Source organism: Lucilia cuprina, chromosome 5, assembly GCF_022045245.1.
Source record: "Lucilia cuprina isolate Lc7/37 chromosome 5, ASM2204524v1, whole genome shotgun sequence".
Classification (NCBI taxonomy): Eukaryota; Metazoa; Arthropoda; class Insecta; order Diptera; family Calliphoridae; genus Lucilia; species Lucilia cuprina.
In genome coordinates this window covers 35,186,137-35,200,055 of record NC_060953.1, presented here as the reverse complement: position 1 = coordinate 35,200,055, position 13,919 = coordinate 35,186,137, and the positions used below count along the sequence as shown (strand labels likewise).

The 13,919-nt window shown below is 28.7% G+C and overlaps 2 protein-coding genes across 4 annotated transcripts in view; one reads left to right on the top strand and one right to left on the bottom strand.

Annotated features, from left to right (window-relative positions):
- Positions 1 to 13,919, top strand: part of LOC111684555 (ribose-phosphate pyrophosphokinase 2) — a 39,065-nt gene that overhangs the window by 25,136 nt on the left and 10 nt on the right. For 2 of the 3 annotated variants that reach the window (XM_046951110.1, XM_046951109.1), the window contains 7 exons: positions 1,731 to 1,914; positions 2,452 to 2,511; positions 7,771 to 7,869; positions 12,874 to 12,998; positions 13,292 to 13,490; positions 13,568 to 13,702; positions 13,775 to 13,919. The exon at positions 13,775 to 13,919 is cut by the window's right edge and continues 10 nt beyond it. In XM_046951110.1, the coding sequence (XP_046807066.1) occupies positions 1,731 to 1,914; positions 2,452 to 2,511; positions 7,771 to 7,869; positions 12,874 to 12,998; positions 13,292 to 13,490; positions 13,568 to 13,702; positions 13,775 to 13,867 (895 nt within the window). In that variant the 3' untranslated portion in view covers positions 13,868 to 13,919. The remainder of the gene's footprint in view (positions 1 to 1,730; positions 1,915 to 2,451; positions 2,512 to 7,770; positions 7,870 to 12,873; positions 12,999 to 13,291; positions 13,491 to 13,567; positions 13,703 to 13,774) is intronic. The other variant, XM_046951111.1, reaches the window with a different exon arrangement.
- On the bottom strand, positions 11,433 to 12,689 carry LOC111684556 (sperm flagellar protein 1). Its single transcript, XM_023446751.2, has 2 exons — positions 11,961 to 12,689; positions 11,433 to 11,694 (listed from the first exon to the last, which is right to left on the bottom strand). The coding sequence occupies exons 1-2, from the start codon at positions 12,570 to 12,572 to the stop codon at positions 11,551 to 11,553; spliced, it is 756 nt and encodes a 251-aa protein (XP_023302519.2). The 5' UTR covers positions 12,573 to 12,689; the 3' UTR covers positions 11,433 to 11,550.

Genomic DNA, 13,919 nt, shown 5'->3' with positions numbered 1-13,919 from the left:
TTAATGCTTGAATTCTAACTATTCCGTCAACTATAAAAGCAAAGTGACATAAAATATGTACAGGGTTTAACGACAGAAGATGTCATTCGACATTTTTTGTAAACAGAGATACACAAAAAGAAATAGAAATATCTTAAAGGAAAGCAATAGAGAATTAGTTAAGTGCTAATTGTTGATCTTTATATATTCTGTAATTGGCTGCAGAACTAACAAATTATAAAACTAATTGAAACCCCCTTTAGGAATTCAAAATTTTTTTGATATATGTATTTCGTAAATTTTTCTTATTAAATAAAAATATATCAAACTATTTAGTGTGTTTTTTCACATTTAATATCATTTTATAATTTAATTTCTTTTTAAATCTTACGTCAATATTACATTTTTTATTTGATTTCTCTTGTGTTCGATTATTATTATTATTTATTTTTTTTTGGTTAATTGAAGGTTAAACATTCCAATATTGTTATTAAATATTTTTTAGTTTTTTAATATAATTATTTCGTTTTGTTTTCTTCCTGCAAAGATAAACAACAATGGCAATATTGCATGTAAGAGACATTATATTGATTTGGTAACGTGACGTTTATTTAGGTGATTATGATGATGATGATGTTAGCGGGTACGTTTGTCTGTCAGAATGTCTCGTTAGCTTTTTTTATATTTTAATTTAACGTTTAAATATTCTTAAAGTGCAAATATATTTGTATATATATTCATGTAATACATAAATGTTGATTTCTCTATCGATCAAACTTTTTATAGACATTTTTTGACATTTAAAAGTCTTGGTGAAGAAGAGTAGGAGGTGGGGAGGGTGGTTAGTTTTTAATATGAAATAATTAATACAAATTTCCCTTTTTTTGTTAAAAATAATAATTCATTAATGCACATGATTTATGGCAACAGTAAAACCTTAAAATGTTTGATTAAAAATATTAAGATAGTTCAGTTAGAGAATACACCTATTATTTGATTATTTAGTCTAGTCTATAGTCTAGTCTGTAGTCTAGTCTATAGTCTAGTCTATAGTCTAGTCTATAGTCTAGTCTATAGTCTAGTCTGTAGTCTAGTCTGTAGTCTAGTCTATAGTCTAGTCTATAGTCTAGTCTATAGTCTAGTCTATAGTCTAGTCTATAGTCTAGTCTATAGTCTAGTCTATAGTCTAGTCTATAGTCTAGTCTATAGTCTAGTCTATAGTCTAGTCTATAGTCTAGTTAACTGAGTGCTATTGGCCAGTTAAACCTAAGTTATTAGTAAGAAAACACAATCAACAATAAAATAATGAATTCGGAAGAAGAAAAACTTAATATTTTATGTAAATAGTAATTTTCTGATTGGTTTTAATTAATGTTTTAAACGTTTAATTTAATTGTTACAAAATCATCTGAACTTAAATACATACATACATAACGGAAAAACACAATCATCGGTTAAAGTCTGTCTAAATTTGTTCCGAGTTTAATCTAAAAGCCAGTTAAGCCTGGTTTAACTGAGTAGTAAGAAACCCGCCCTAAAAATACTATTTTTGTTACAATGTAGTACTATATTAGAATTATAGTTTTCCATGCCTGTAATGAAGTCTAAAACAGAGAAGAAAATCTAAAATCTTGTTAAACGAAGTTTAAATACAATAGACTTGAAGCTAAATTTAGAGTATAAAACAACTTTGTTTTCGATTAAAAATACGTCATTACATAATTTATAACAAAAATATTTTTTACTTTTAGTGTTGAAATCGGTGAATCTGTACGTGGCGAAGATGTCTATATTGTACAATCTGGTTCCGGTGAGATTAACGATAATTTAATGGAGTTGCTGATTATGATCAATGCATGCAAGATTGCCTCAGCATCTCGTGTAACAGCTGTGATTCCTTGTTTCCCATATGCCCGCCAAGATAAAAAAGATAAGGTTAGTTAAACCACAATAAATAAAACAGGGATTTAAATTACAAAAAATTTGTATTAAATTAAAATACATTATAAAAGTGTAAATTATTAAAAAAAAAGAGAGAACGAGAAACAACAACTACAACACTAACTGTGAATTTTCTGGATTAATATGTTATTTTACAAATTATTATTTTATTTATAAATTAATTTTGGTTTTTAAGTTAAAATTTGAGTTTTTTTCATATTTTAAAAACAATTTGTTTTTCCCTTTTTTGATTTATTTATAAAAAAACTAAATAAGTGTTTTTTAATTTTTTAATTCTAAAATTTCTGTGTATTTGTTGAAAATGCTTTTAATTTGTTTTTGCATTTTGATGTTTTAAAAAAAAAGCAAATAGTAAGAAAAACATTTGAATTTCTCCAAAAAAAAGCAGGTAACAATTACAAAACAAATGTGGATGAAGATAATAATGATAAATTATTATGATCTAGTAGTAAAGTTTCCTAAACTATCCTGTTTTATATTAATTAACTTTAATTTGTTGATTTTCTTTAGCTGGCTGGCTCAGATGATGGCGGTGAAAAGCGTTTAAAAAACTTCGATTGGAAATTTAGGGTATTATTTGTTTCAATTTAATTTATTTTTGCCATAATTTTTCTTTTACTTTAAAAATTATAATATTTCGGTGAATAATAATAATAAACAGTGATAATAATTAATCTCGTCTCATATTCAAGCATATTTTGTACAAAATTTTTTTTGTTTATTATATAAATTAACATTTCAATTAATTAAGTATTAAATTAAATAATTTGATATTAGTTTAACTTTAATTAAACAAAAGGTAATGTTTTATAAAAAGTTTTGTTTGTAATAAGAAATATTTACGTACACATTTTCATAAAGGAGACATTTTTTGGAATTTTCAAGTTTACTTTATAATAGTTTAGATTAAATTTTAAATAATACTATAGTCAAGTCTTTTGGCTGGTTTCTAGTTATAACTATACTTAAGTCTGGACTATAGCCTATACTATTGTCTGAATTACAGTTTTGTTTATAGTCTGGTCTTTAGTCTGAGCTATATATTGGCTTATAGTCAGGACTATAATCTTGTCTATAATCAGTCTGCCCTTCAGACTTGTTTATAGTCTAGCTTGAACATAGACTTGTTAGTAGTCTAGCTTATAGTTTGGACTATAGTTTAGTCTATAGTCAGAACTATTATCTATATAGGACTATAGACCAATCTATACTATAATCTATAGTCTAGACTATAGTTTTCTATTTATTTTTTATTATGGACTTGTTTATGGTCTACACTTGTGACATGTTTATAGTCAGGACATTAGACTTGTTTATAGTTTTGAATATAGATGTGTTTGTAGTTTAGTTTATAACCCTCACTATAGTCAGGTCTATAGTTTAGTCTATGGTCTAGGCCATAGCCTGGACTATTGTCTAGTATATAGTCTGGACTATAGACTTGTTTATAGTATGGACTATAGCCAGGATTAAAGTTGTAGATATAGACTTTAGTCTATAGTCTAGACTATAGTTTAGTCTGTAGTAGTCGAAAAGTCTGAACAATAGTCATTTTAATCTTTACTATAGACTTGTTTTTAGTAAGGACAATAGACTTGTTTATAGTCTAGATTAAAGACTGGACAAAAGACTTGTTTATAGTCGTGAATGTAGATATGTTTATAGTCTAGATTATAGGCTGGCCTATTAGTCTTGTTAGTCTTGTCTACATATTGGACTATATGCTTGTCTATAGTCTAGTCTGTAGTCTGGATTATAGTATTTTTTTGTAATTCTAGACTACTGTCTCTACTATATTCTTGTCTATAGACTTGTATAAAGTTTATACTTTATTCTTGTCTAAAGTCTGTATTATAGTCTAGTCTATAGAATAGATTATAGAGTTCTCTATTGTCTGGACCATACTACTTTCTATAGTCTATTATATAGTCTTGTCTAAAGCCTGGATTATAGTCTGAGATGTGGTCTATAGTCTAATGCTTTGTCTGGACTTGTGTGTAGTCTATAGGCTAAACATAACACAAATTGGATTTCTAACACAAAATATGAGCAAAAAAAGCCTTAATGAAAGTGTGGACTTAAAAGATTCTAATTAATTTTTCGTGTGTTTTAATTTTTTTGTCTTTATATATTTTGTTGTTTTTTTCTTAATATTAAATTCATTATTAAACTATAAATTATGCATGTTTATATAATATATTACAATATTTGTTTAATATTTTATAATAATTTTAATAATTTCCTTTTCAGTAATAATTTTTGCAATGAAATGCACACATCTTAAAAAATGAAAAAATTTGAATCAAAATTATTCGATTACAAAAAACAAAAAAAATTGTACAAAATTTGCTTTAATTTGGCTTGAAAGAAAATTCTTAAACAAAATTCGTTTTTAAAAATTTTTTTTCCAAATTATCTTTTTCCACATTTGATTTGTTGTTCTTAATTTTAGTTTTTGTTTGTCGCAAGAAATAACAATAAAATTTTGAACAAACTTTTAGTTTCATTGCAATAACGAAATTTTTTCCAAACATGTTATTTGGTTTAATTAATTTGTGACGTCTTTGTACTAAATAAATTAAAGGGGATTTTAATATTTATTTATTTTTTTTTGCAGATTATTTACATTTACATATTTATACATACATATTTACTAAGTTTTTCTTTTAATTAATTATTACATTAATTACTTGTGATATAAAGTGTTGTTTTTGTATTTAGTGTCCTTAAATGTTTTTGTATTTTGGAAGTGCATTTTGTTTTCAATATGTATTTAAAATTCTTTTTGGAAATTTTTGATTTAAAAGTCACTGCCACTTGAATACCGCATTTAAAATTTGAAGAAAATATATATATTATATACGCAACAAAGTACCTCAAAGCTGTTTCCTATAATTATTTATTAACTCTATATATTTTTCTTATTTTACCTCAAATTAGGCCCTTCTGTGCAAATTTTTCATATTCGATTTGTACTATTTTACGTGTGATATTGTTTCATTCTGACGTCTTTTTAAAAAATAATGTTTGTTTATTTTTAATTATTTATTGATCTCTAAGGTCATCATTTCTTAAGATAAGCTTTGTTTTTCTTTTATTAATTTCGGAACTTAATACACAATTTTATTTTCTTAACTAAATTGTTTAAGGAAACTCATGAGGTTATTTTTAAAATTAATCAGTTTTTCTTGTTTTTAAATAAATTTTTTTCAAACGTTTTAAAAATACAAATCAAAATTTCCAAGTCTTTACTCAAACGTTACCTCAAAGTATACCTTTCGGAAATATTGTCTCCTTTTGGGACTGGACTATTTTAAGTCAATAGTCCAAACTATAGCTTTCGCATTATTCTAGACTATAATAGTATTGTCTGGATCATAGTTCGATATCATAGCCTTGATCTAATATTTACAAAATTTTACACTCTATTGTTTTGACTACAGCAGTACTTTAGCCTAGTACATATTTTGTATTATATTATGGTCTATTGTGTGGAATATGACCTCTTCTATCGTCTAGTCTATATTCTATTCTCTAGTTTAGTCTATAGTCTAGTCTATAGTCCAATATACAGTCTAGTCTCTAGTGTAGTCTATAGTCTATTCTATAGTCTAGTCTATGGTCTAGTCTATAGTCTAGTCTATAATCTAGTTTATAGTCTAGTCTATAGTCTAGTCTATAGTCTAGTCTTTTAGACCCCTTGCGGGTCTATAGTCTAGTCTATAGTCTAGTCTATAGTCTAGTCTATAGTCTAGTCTATAGTCTAGTCTATAGTCTAGTCTATAGTCTAGTCTATAGTCTAGTCTATAGTCTAGTCTATAGTCTAGTCTATAGTCTAGTCTATAGTCTAGTCTATAGTCTAGTCTATAGTCTAGTCTATAGTCTAGTCTATAGTCTAGTCTATAGTCTAGTCTATAGTGTAGTCTACAGTCTAGTCTATAAGCTAGTCTATAGTCTAGTTTATAGTCTAGTCTAGTTTATAGTCTAGTCTAGTTTATAGTCTAGTCTAGTTTATAGTCTAGTCTAGTTTATAGTCTAGTCTAGTTTATAGTCTAGTCTAGTTTATAGTCTAGTCTAGTTTATAGTCTATTCTATAGTCTATTCAATAGTATATTCTATAGTCTATTCTATAGTCTAGTCTATAGTCTAAGTCTTGTCTATAGTCTAGTGTATAGTGTAGGCTAAAGTATACTCTACAGTCTAGTTTAAATCATTATTCTAATCTAAGGCCTACCCTACAGTCCGGTCTATACCCTGGCCTGCAGTCTAGTCTAAATATATACCTAGACTCAATAGCCTAGTCTGATCTATAGTTCGGACTATAGTCTATAGTCATGGAAAACTTCCGATATATCTTGCTAAAGCGTTGTAATAAATTTGACTAGTTTTGAATCAAGTGTGTTTAACGATTTATTTTATGAAAATATGGGCTTTAAAGTACAGAAAGTAAAATTTAATTTCAAGTTTGTTTAATTTGATAATTTTATTTTATTTTTTTAAAAAGTAAAAATCCTTGAATTGAATCCTTGAATCCTTGATCCGCCTTTTTTAATTATTCTCACCAAAAAGAAAAGAAGCCACTAAGCACGTTAGATAAGAGCCTTATATATAACTTTATGTAGTCTCCAAAGAACCTTTACCTCATCCTCTATTATATCCATTAGTCCTGAATTTCCAACATTCCTGAGTCCACCTCCTCCGCCTCTTTGGTTCTATTCTGTTTCTTTTCTTTAGTTTTTTGTGTTAAAACTCTATTTCTGAACTTTATGTTTCACCTTTTTTCTTTTTTTACTTTTCTTTCCAAATGTCTTTTTAGGAATTTTCAGCTAAACAATATACTGTGAGTAGCTAAGGAACTATTTAGAGGTGTCCACCTGAAAACGACATTTTTAATTAAAACAGCTTTTATGTTTCTTTTTTTCGATAATAAAACTTTTAAGCTTTTTCTAAAGAAACAAAATTCTAATAAATTTCAAAAAAACATTTGGACGCGCTGTTTTTTTCTCTTTTTTCTTTAACTAAATATTTATTTTCTTTAGTTCGGTTTGATTTAGTTAATTGTGTTTTTTTCATTAAACATTTTCCCAAAATTTTTGATAAACTTCCTTTTTAAAATTAATATCTCAGTACATATCTAGTTTGTATGAAGTTTTGCATGTTTATTTAAAATATAATTTTAAATAATTTTTTACTAGATTTTTCCTAAGTGTTGTCTTATAATGAAAAAATACAAAAAAAAACTACCACAACAATTTAAAATTTCAAAAAATTTCCCAATTTTAAATTTCCCCTGAATCCACACACACACCGTTTTTCTAAAGCACTTTTTTGCATTTTTTCCAAATTAGAAAATATGTTTCACCTTTTTAGCACAAATTTATTATGAAATCAATCTTAATTTTATTTTATAAAAACAAAATTTTAGTCAAAGTAGTAGTTTTTTTATAATTTAAAATTAACTTATATTTTTTTATAATTTATGTGATTTGTTTTAATTTTTTCTAAAATTGTTAATTTTTTTTGTGTTTGATTACAAATTACTTTTAATTCAAAGGGTAAATTTTAAAATTTTCTCATGGTTCTCATTGGTCAGTCATCATTTGTCAGCGTCTTTTGTCATTATTAATGAGAGAAAAATATTTAAAATGGTTTTTTACTTAATACTCGTATTTACTCGTCAGTCAAATCATAATACCCATTACAGAAATATCATAAAGAAACGTTTAATTTTATTTAATAGTTTTAATCATTATCTATTGTTATATTAATTAACGTTTTTCTTTTTTCTTCTCGTTTCTTTTTTTCTATTATTCTTTTTATTTCTTATAGAGTCGTGCTCCCATCTCGGCGAAATTGGTTGCAAATATGCTATCAGTGGCCGGTGCAGATCACATTATAACCATGGATTTACATGCATCACAAATTCAGGTAAGTTGTTTAAATTTATTCTCGAAATCAGGACACTTTTGTGTAGAAAATGCACATTTTCTTTTTTAGTTTTTCAATGTATTTGTATAACCTACGCCACTTTAGTGGGGATGGTATATTGGGTTTGTACTAATGTATGTAACGCATTGAAATATTGACTTTCTACCCATCTGGAATCATTTTCTGAATCGATTTTGCAATGATGTCCATGTAAACTACTACAGTTCGCAATTTTCAAGATAATTTAATAAAAGGTTTCTTTTGACGATGGGACGAAGCCTATTGAAAATTGTTAAAATTGGTTCATTCACCTAGCCCCCATGGGCTCAATGCCCCCCTTTGAGCCCATAATTATGTTAAATTATGTTGCAGTATCTCTACAAAAATCGGCACAAATTAGTTTTGTTAAAGTAACTGAATGTAATAACTGGTAATTTTCGTAATGATCGGGCTTTATTTGAACCTAACCCCCATACAAAGTACACTTTAAAAAAATAATTTAAAATGTTTAAACACAAGTATCTCGATAAAATTGTGCTTTAATATCTGTCAATATTTATAAGGATTTCCATAATAACCCCCCATATAACTCCTCCTTTAAAAAATCTTTTTTTATACTCTCCGTTTGATCCTAGCCCCCTTACAATTTCCCCTTTAGAAAATAATTCAAAAATTAGTTAACGCAAGTATCTCCTTCGTGAAAAGAGTATGAATGTCGAAGTGCATTTCTCGAGTACCTGGAATGTTGCCTTATCTCACGGTGATACTTTTTCAACCACCGGGTGAGTAAAAAATAAACAATTAAGCACGTCACTTTGTGTATCTTACACGCAGGTTTCAATTTTTGTACATGGATTGTGCCAGTCCATGTACAAGCATTTTGTTTGAGTACTCGAGCTATCTAATCTCTGACCATTGCTGCATCGTTGCTTAATTTCCGTGGTGTAAAACATCACTTCCGTTTACAACGACTCAGATGGGACGGCCTCTGTTGATTTTGCAACAGCAGCTAGAGATGTAACCGGTAGACCGAAGACCGAATTCATCAAATAAGCCGAGACTTTGTTCTTATTACTCACAGGGACACACTGTGGTAATTCTGATTTGAACAGAGTGTAATCTGAACATATCTGGACAAAAAAGGAAAATTCAATGGTATCACTTGTACATGATATCTTTCATCCATTACCAGACAACCCAGCACACATCTCATTTATCCGACACATTCATAAGAGAAAACATACGACAGACACATTTTTTATAAGTAGACGGGTGGGTGAGGCCTGCCGTACCCCACATTCATACAATTAATATCAACTCATTTCCAACGCTTAGTCCCACAGTCACTCCTCTGTGGGGTATCTGTTTTTTCGGCAACAGCACCGAACTTATACCGAAATATTGAATTTACCTTACATCAGTCTTTTAACCGCAACTCAGTCTTCCCGCGAATTTAGGTTTTAACCACAGACACTACATGAATTCCGAAGGAACCTCAAACAACTGACCATAGTCCTTCCGTCAACTGGCCGCATTGGTATTATTGCAATCTAGTCCCTGAGATTGCAATAACACCAATGTAACATTCCTCCGGGGACGGGAGAAGGGTATATATAAGTTTCTCATTCCGTTTATAATGTCTACAATATAATTTTCCGATCCTATAAAGTATATATATTCTGGATCCTTATAGACAGCGGAGTCGATTAAGTACGTCGATATCAATTTTCGGAAGACCTCATTTATCTCAGTCATTAATTCTATCTAAAATACTTTCGAGAAGTTTCTCTTCAGAAAAATCGGTTTATAAATAACGTAGATAAGCAAAAATCTAGACAACCTCTGAAAACGAACGACCAGAGTCATACTCGGCCAAAGATTGTCAACCCAGCGAAAAACCCTGGGGAAAAAACTTTCGGTTGATACAGCAGCAACAACAACAATTAGACAACATTTAGACTGTGCTTGTTTGTGGGTATGTTGTATTTGCTGGAAAATAAGAAACACTGACAACAACAACGTTTAGTCATTCCCACGACAATTAGAGCTACGCTCCGGAACGACCAGATTCTCAATCGGTCAAAGATTGTCAACTCAGCAACAGTTGTATCAATCGGAAGTTTTTTTCCCCAGGGAAAAACATCCGGTTACAGCCAACCTGTTACAACAACAACGTTTAGTATCTGTTGTTTTGAATTTATTTCTTTGTCACAGAGATGGGAAAGTATTTATATACGTAATGCACTTTAACTTTTTTGTCGACGAATTGTTAAAATATTTTGAAATTTGGCAAAATAAAAAAACAACTTAAAAGCTTATTTTTATAAAGTAATCCACATTTTTTAAATAAATCTTATTACAATAAGTTAATACACGATAAATCAAGACGACATCAATACAATGGTAATTTGAGCTTGGAAAAATGTAAGTTTATCTTTATTTTCACATAAAAAATGGATAGTCATGATGTTTTGGTTTTCAGAGTACTTAAAAGAAATCAATATTAAAAGAATCTTCCTGTGGGTAAAACAAAATTTTGCTGGGGAAACGTTAATTTGGCATATTTATATTAATATATTTTCCATATTGTAATATTTTATTGCTAACACTAATAAATGTGTAATCAAAAGATAATAGGAGAATAACTCCAATATATCTTCCAGACGATTATCTGAAGATATCTTCTTATTTTCACCATGCTGATTATCTAGCAATGTCTCTTTTTTGTCTTCTAGGAGTATTGCTTTCGTATTGCTTAGAAGTATTCCCCTGGCCGCACAATCTCTCCCGAAGTAGGTATCTTCCGCAATACGAATATGATTGTTGCCGCAATAATTTTTTTCTTCTAAGCAATACGAATTCGTATCGTTTTCATATCTTCTTGCTTGTAGGGACTTTCTTACTTGTTTGGTTTTGAAATCGCTTTTTAATAGTACCCAGCAAAAAACGACATCTTAATCACATCTAAAGATGCGATTATATATTTTTCGCTTTTATAAACCAAATATTTCATTACAAATGAAAACCCAGTTAAAAGTGAGGAAAGAGATGTAGAAAAGTCACTACAAAACATATTCGAAGTACATCAAACTTTAGCGAAAAACCAATGAAATGAACATAAGCATGTCATTGAACGAATTCGGTTTATTTTTGACATCCAAATATCGGAATTTTATTGCACCTATGAATAAGATTGGATGTAGTTCATAGTTGTCAAAAATGAACGACATCCTCCCAATGACACGCTAATGTAAAGTTCATAGGTTTTTCACCAAAATTGGAAGTACTTCAAGTATGTTATTTGTGGTGAAAATTCTACTTCTTTTTCCTCACTTTTTTTGCTGGGTTTTAGCTATCAATTGCAACGTATAATTACAAAATCGATCAATGTTCTCAATGTTAATGTAAAAATACTTTTTAAAAGTAGTAGAATAACAAATAAAACATTGAAACTTAATACCCATTAAAGAGATTATTATCACGAATCAATTCCCCAAACAAATACATATAAAACAAACATCGATTTAATTTTTTACATATCGATAGCAAAAACTCTTTATCACTAAAATATTAATAACATAATTTTAATTTTGTATTTAAATGAAAATTAACAATAAATTTTTAATTAATAGAAAATTTAATATTTTAATAATTTTGCCTTTACACTTGCAATTAGCTTCTTTAGTTCTCCTTAGTAACAATCGGTACTAAATTAGGTGGTTCGGGTATTTTACCAAATGATTCTTCTGATTCACCTGAAGTAGCACTTATAAGTTTAACACGTTTCGGTATGCAACTACATAAAGAGGAAGCTGTTATGGATTCCTAAAGAAACAGAAAAAATAAACAAAAAAAAAACTTTTTTTAGTTTAAAAACTATATATTTAAAGATTATTATATAAAAAGAAATATATATATATATATATATATATATCTCAAGTCTGTTGATCTATAGCTTGCATAACGTTATCTTCAATCTCATTATCATAACTACTTATTTTTTTAATGAACTTCATAGAGCTTGGTTCCAATAACAAACTCATATTGGAACTAGAATTTTCTAAATTATGTTTTGTTAATAAACTTCTCACCGATACTTTGGCCAATTGATTACACAACTCCTCTATTCTTTCATCTTTTAATTTCAATATATTCTCCAAATGTGTTATCTTTTGCTGAGCTGTATTAACAAAACCATCCTTGGCCTGTGATTCCCTTAAAACTTGTTCGTAAATTGAAAACAAAATCATTTTCTGAGGCACTTGAACAATAGCATCACCGATTTTCTTATTAACGGTTACCATCATAATGTCATCGTTTTCGGTCCACAATTGTTCTTGTTCATCTGGTTTATCACCTTTGCTCTTTTGCGTTTTTATCATAAGCATTAGATCATACAATAAAGCCTCTATAGCTCCTGCCACACCTTTGGATAATTTATCCAGCATGTTTTTACTCTGCTGTAAACCCAATTTGGTTAAAACTTTATAGTTGAAAGTCTCCCAATTGTTTAATTTCAGTTGTGTATTGTTACGTGGTGGATAGTTGTGTAGATCTATGAGTTTGGGATAGAATGTTTTAAGTAAATTTGCTACGGGTAAAGCATCGGAAAAGTCGCGATTTAAGTTTTTATAGGTCACTTGTAGTTCTTGAAGCCAACTTTTTAGTTCATTGAGTTCTTCGGTTGTTAAACGTTTGGGCATTTTACTTTATTTTTAAGATGTTTAATTTGGAAATTTTAAGTTTTTTTTTTTGATAAAAAATATATTTTTTATTGACAAATTAAATAATTTTTATTTTGTTTCGTACTTTTAGAAGTTTAATTAAAATATTGCTAGGATTTTTTGTTGATAATAATCGCTTCAAAAAGTCTCAATAGGGGTTTCAAATCAGTTCAAAAAATTGTTCATTTGATTATGGAGTTTCATTATTTTGAAGCTTTTTTACCCAAAGAATACATATTTGATTGTTTAAAAATTGAATTTTATTTTCGTTTTATTACAGGGTTTCTTTGATATTCCCGTGGACAATCTGTATGCTGAACCAGCCGTTTTGAAGTGGATTAAAGAAAACATTCCAGAATGGAAAAATTCTATTATTGTCTCACCAGATGCCGGTGGTGCTAAGCGGTAAGTTAAAAATAATGAACTGTAGAACTTAATTGAAAAAATGATAGATAGATAGATAGATAGATAGATAGATAGATAGCTAGATAGCTAGATAGCTAGATAGATAGATAGATAGATAGATAGATAGATAGATAGATAGATAGATAGATAGATAGATAGATAGATAGATAGATAGATAGATAGATAGATAGATAGATAGATAGATAGATAGATAAATAAATAGATAAGATAGATTCTCAAGTTCTTAAAAAAATTACGAAATAAGAAAAATAAATCCTTTTGTTTTCTTTTAGTGTTACGTCCATTGCCGATCGTCTCAATGTTGAATTTGCTTTAATTCACAAGGAACGTAAGAAGGCCAATGAAGTGGCTTCTATGGTGCTTGTCGGTGATGTTAAGGATAAAATTGCTATATTGGTCGATGATATGGCTGATACTTGTGGTACAATTGTGCATGCTGCCGATCGTTTAGTTGAAGCAGGTGCTACTAAGGTAAATATTTACACATTGTTGTTTTTATTAAACAAATTATATTATTAATTTTTCGTTTTTTTTTTTGCTTGTTCAAGGTCTATGCCATTTTAACACATGGCATCTTTTCGGGACCAGCAATTTCACGCATCAATAATGCTTGTTTTGAGGCTGTGGTTGTAACAAATACCATACCTCAAGATGGTCACATGAGAGACTGTCCCAAAATTCAGGTGAGTTGAAAAAGAATCCAACTATTCTATTAACAAATTTAATAACAAATATTTTTTTCTTCTACTTTTCAGTGCATTGATGTCTCTATGATGTTTGCCGAGGCTGTGCGAAGAACTCACAATGGCGAAAGTGTTTCTTATCTTTTCTCAAATGTTCCATATTAAGAACTACTTTAAAACAATATAATCTTTTTTTTAATTTTTTAAATATATTTTT

Excerpts from the sequence above, each read along its gene's own strand:
- LOC111684556 (XM_023446751.2), bottom strand. The coding sequence starts at position 12,572 with ATGCCCAAACGTTTAACAACCGAAGAACTCAATGAACTAAAAAGTTGG. Across the intron at positions 11,695-11,960 it reads ATCAATTGGCCAAAGTATCG|GAATCCATAACAGCTTCCTC; the intron begins GTGAGAAGTTTA and ends CTGTTTCTTTAG.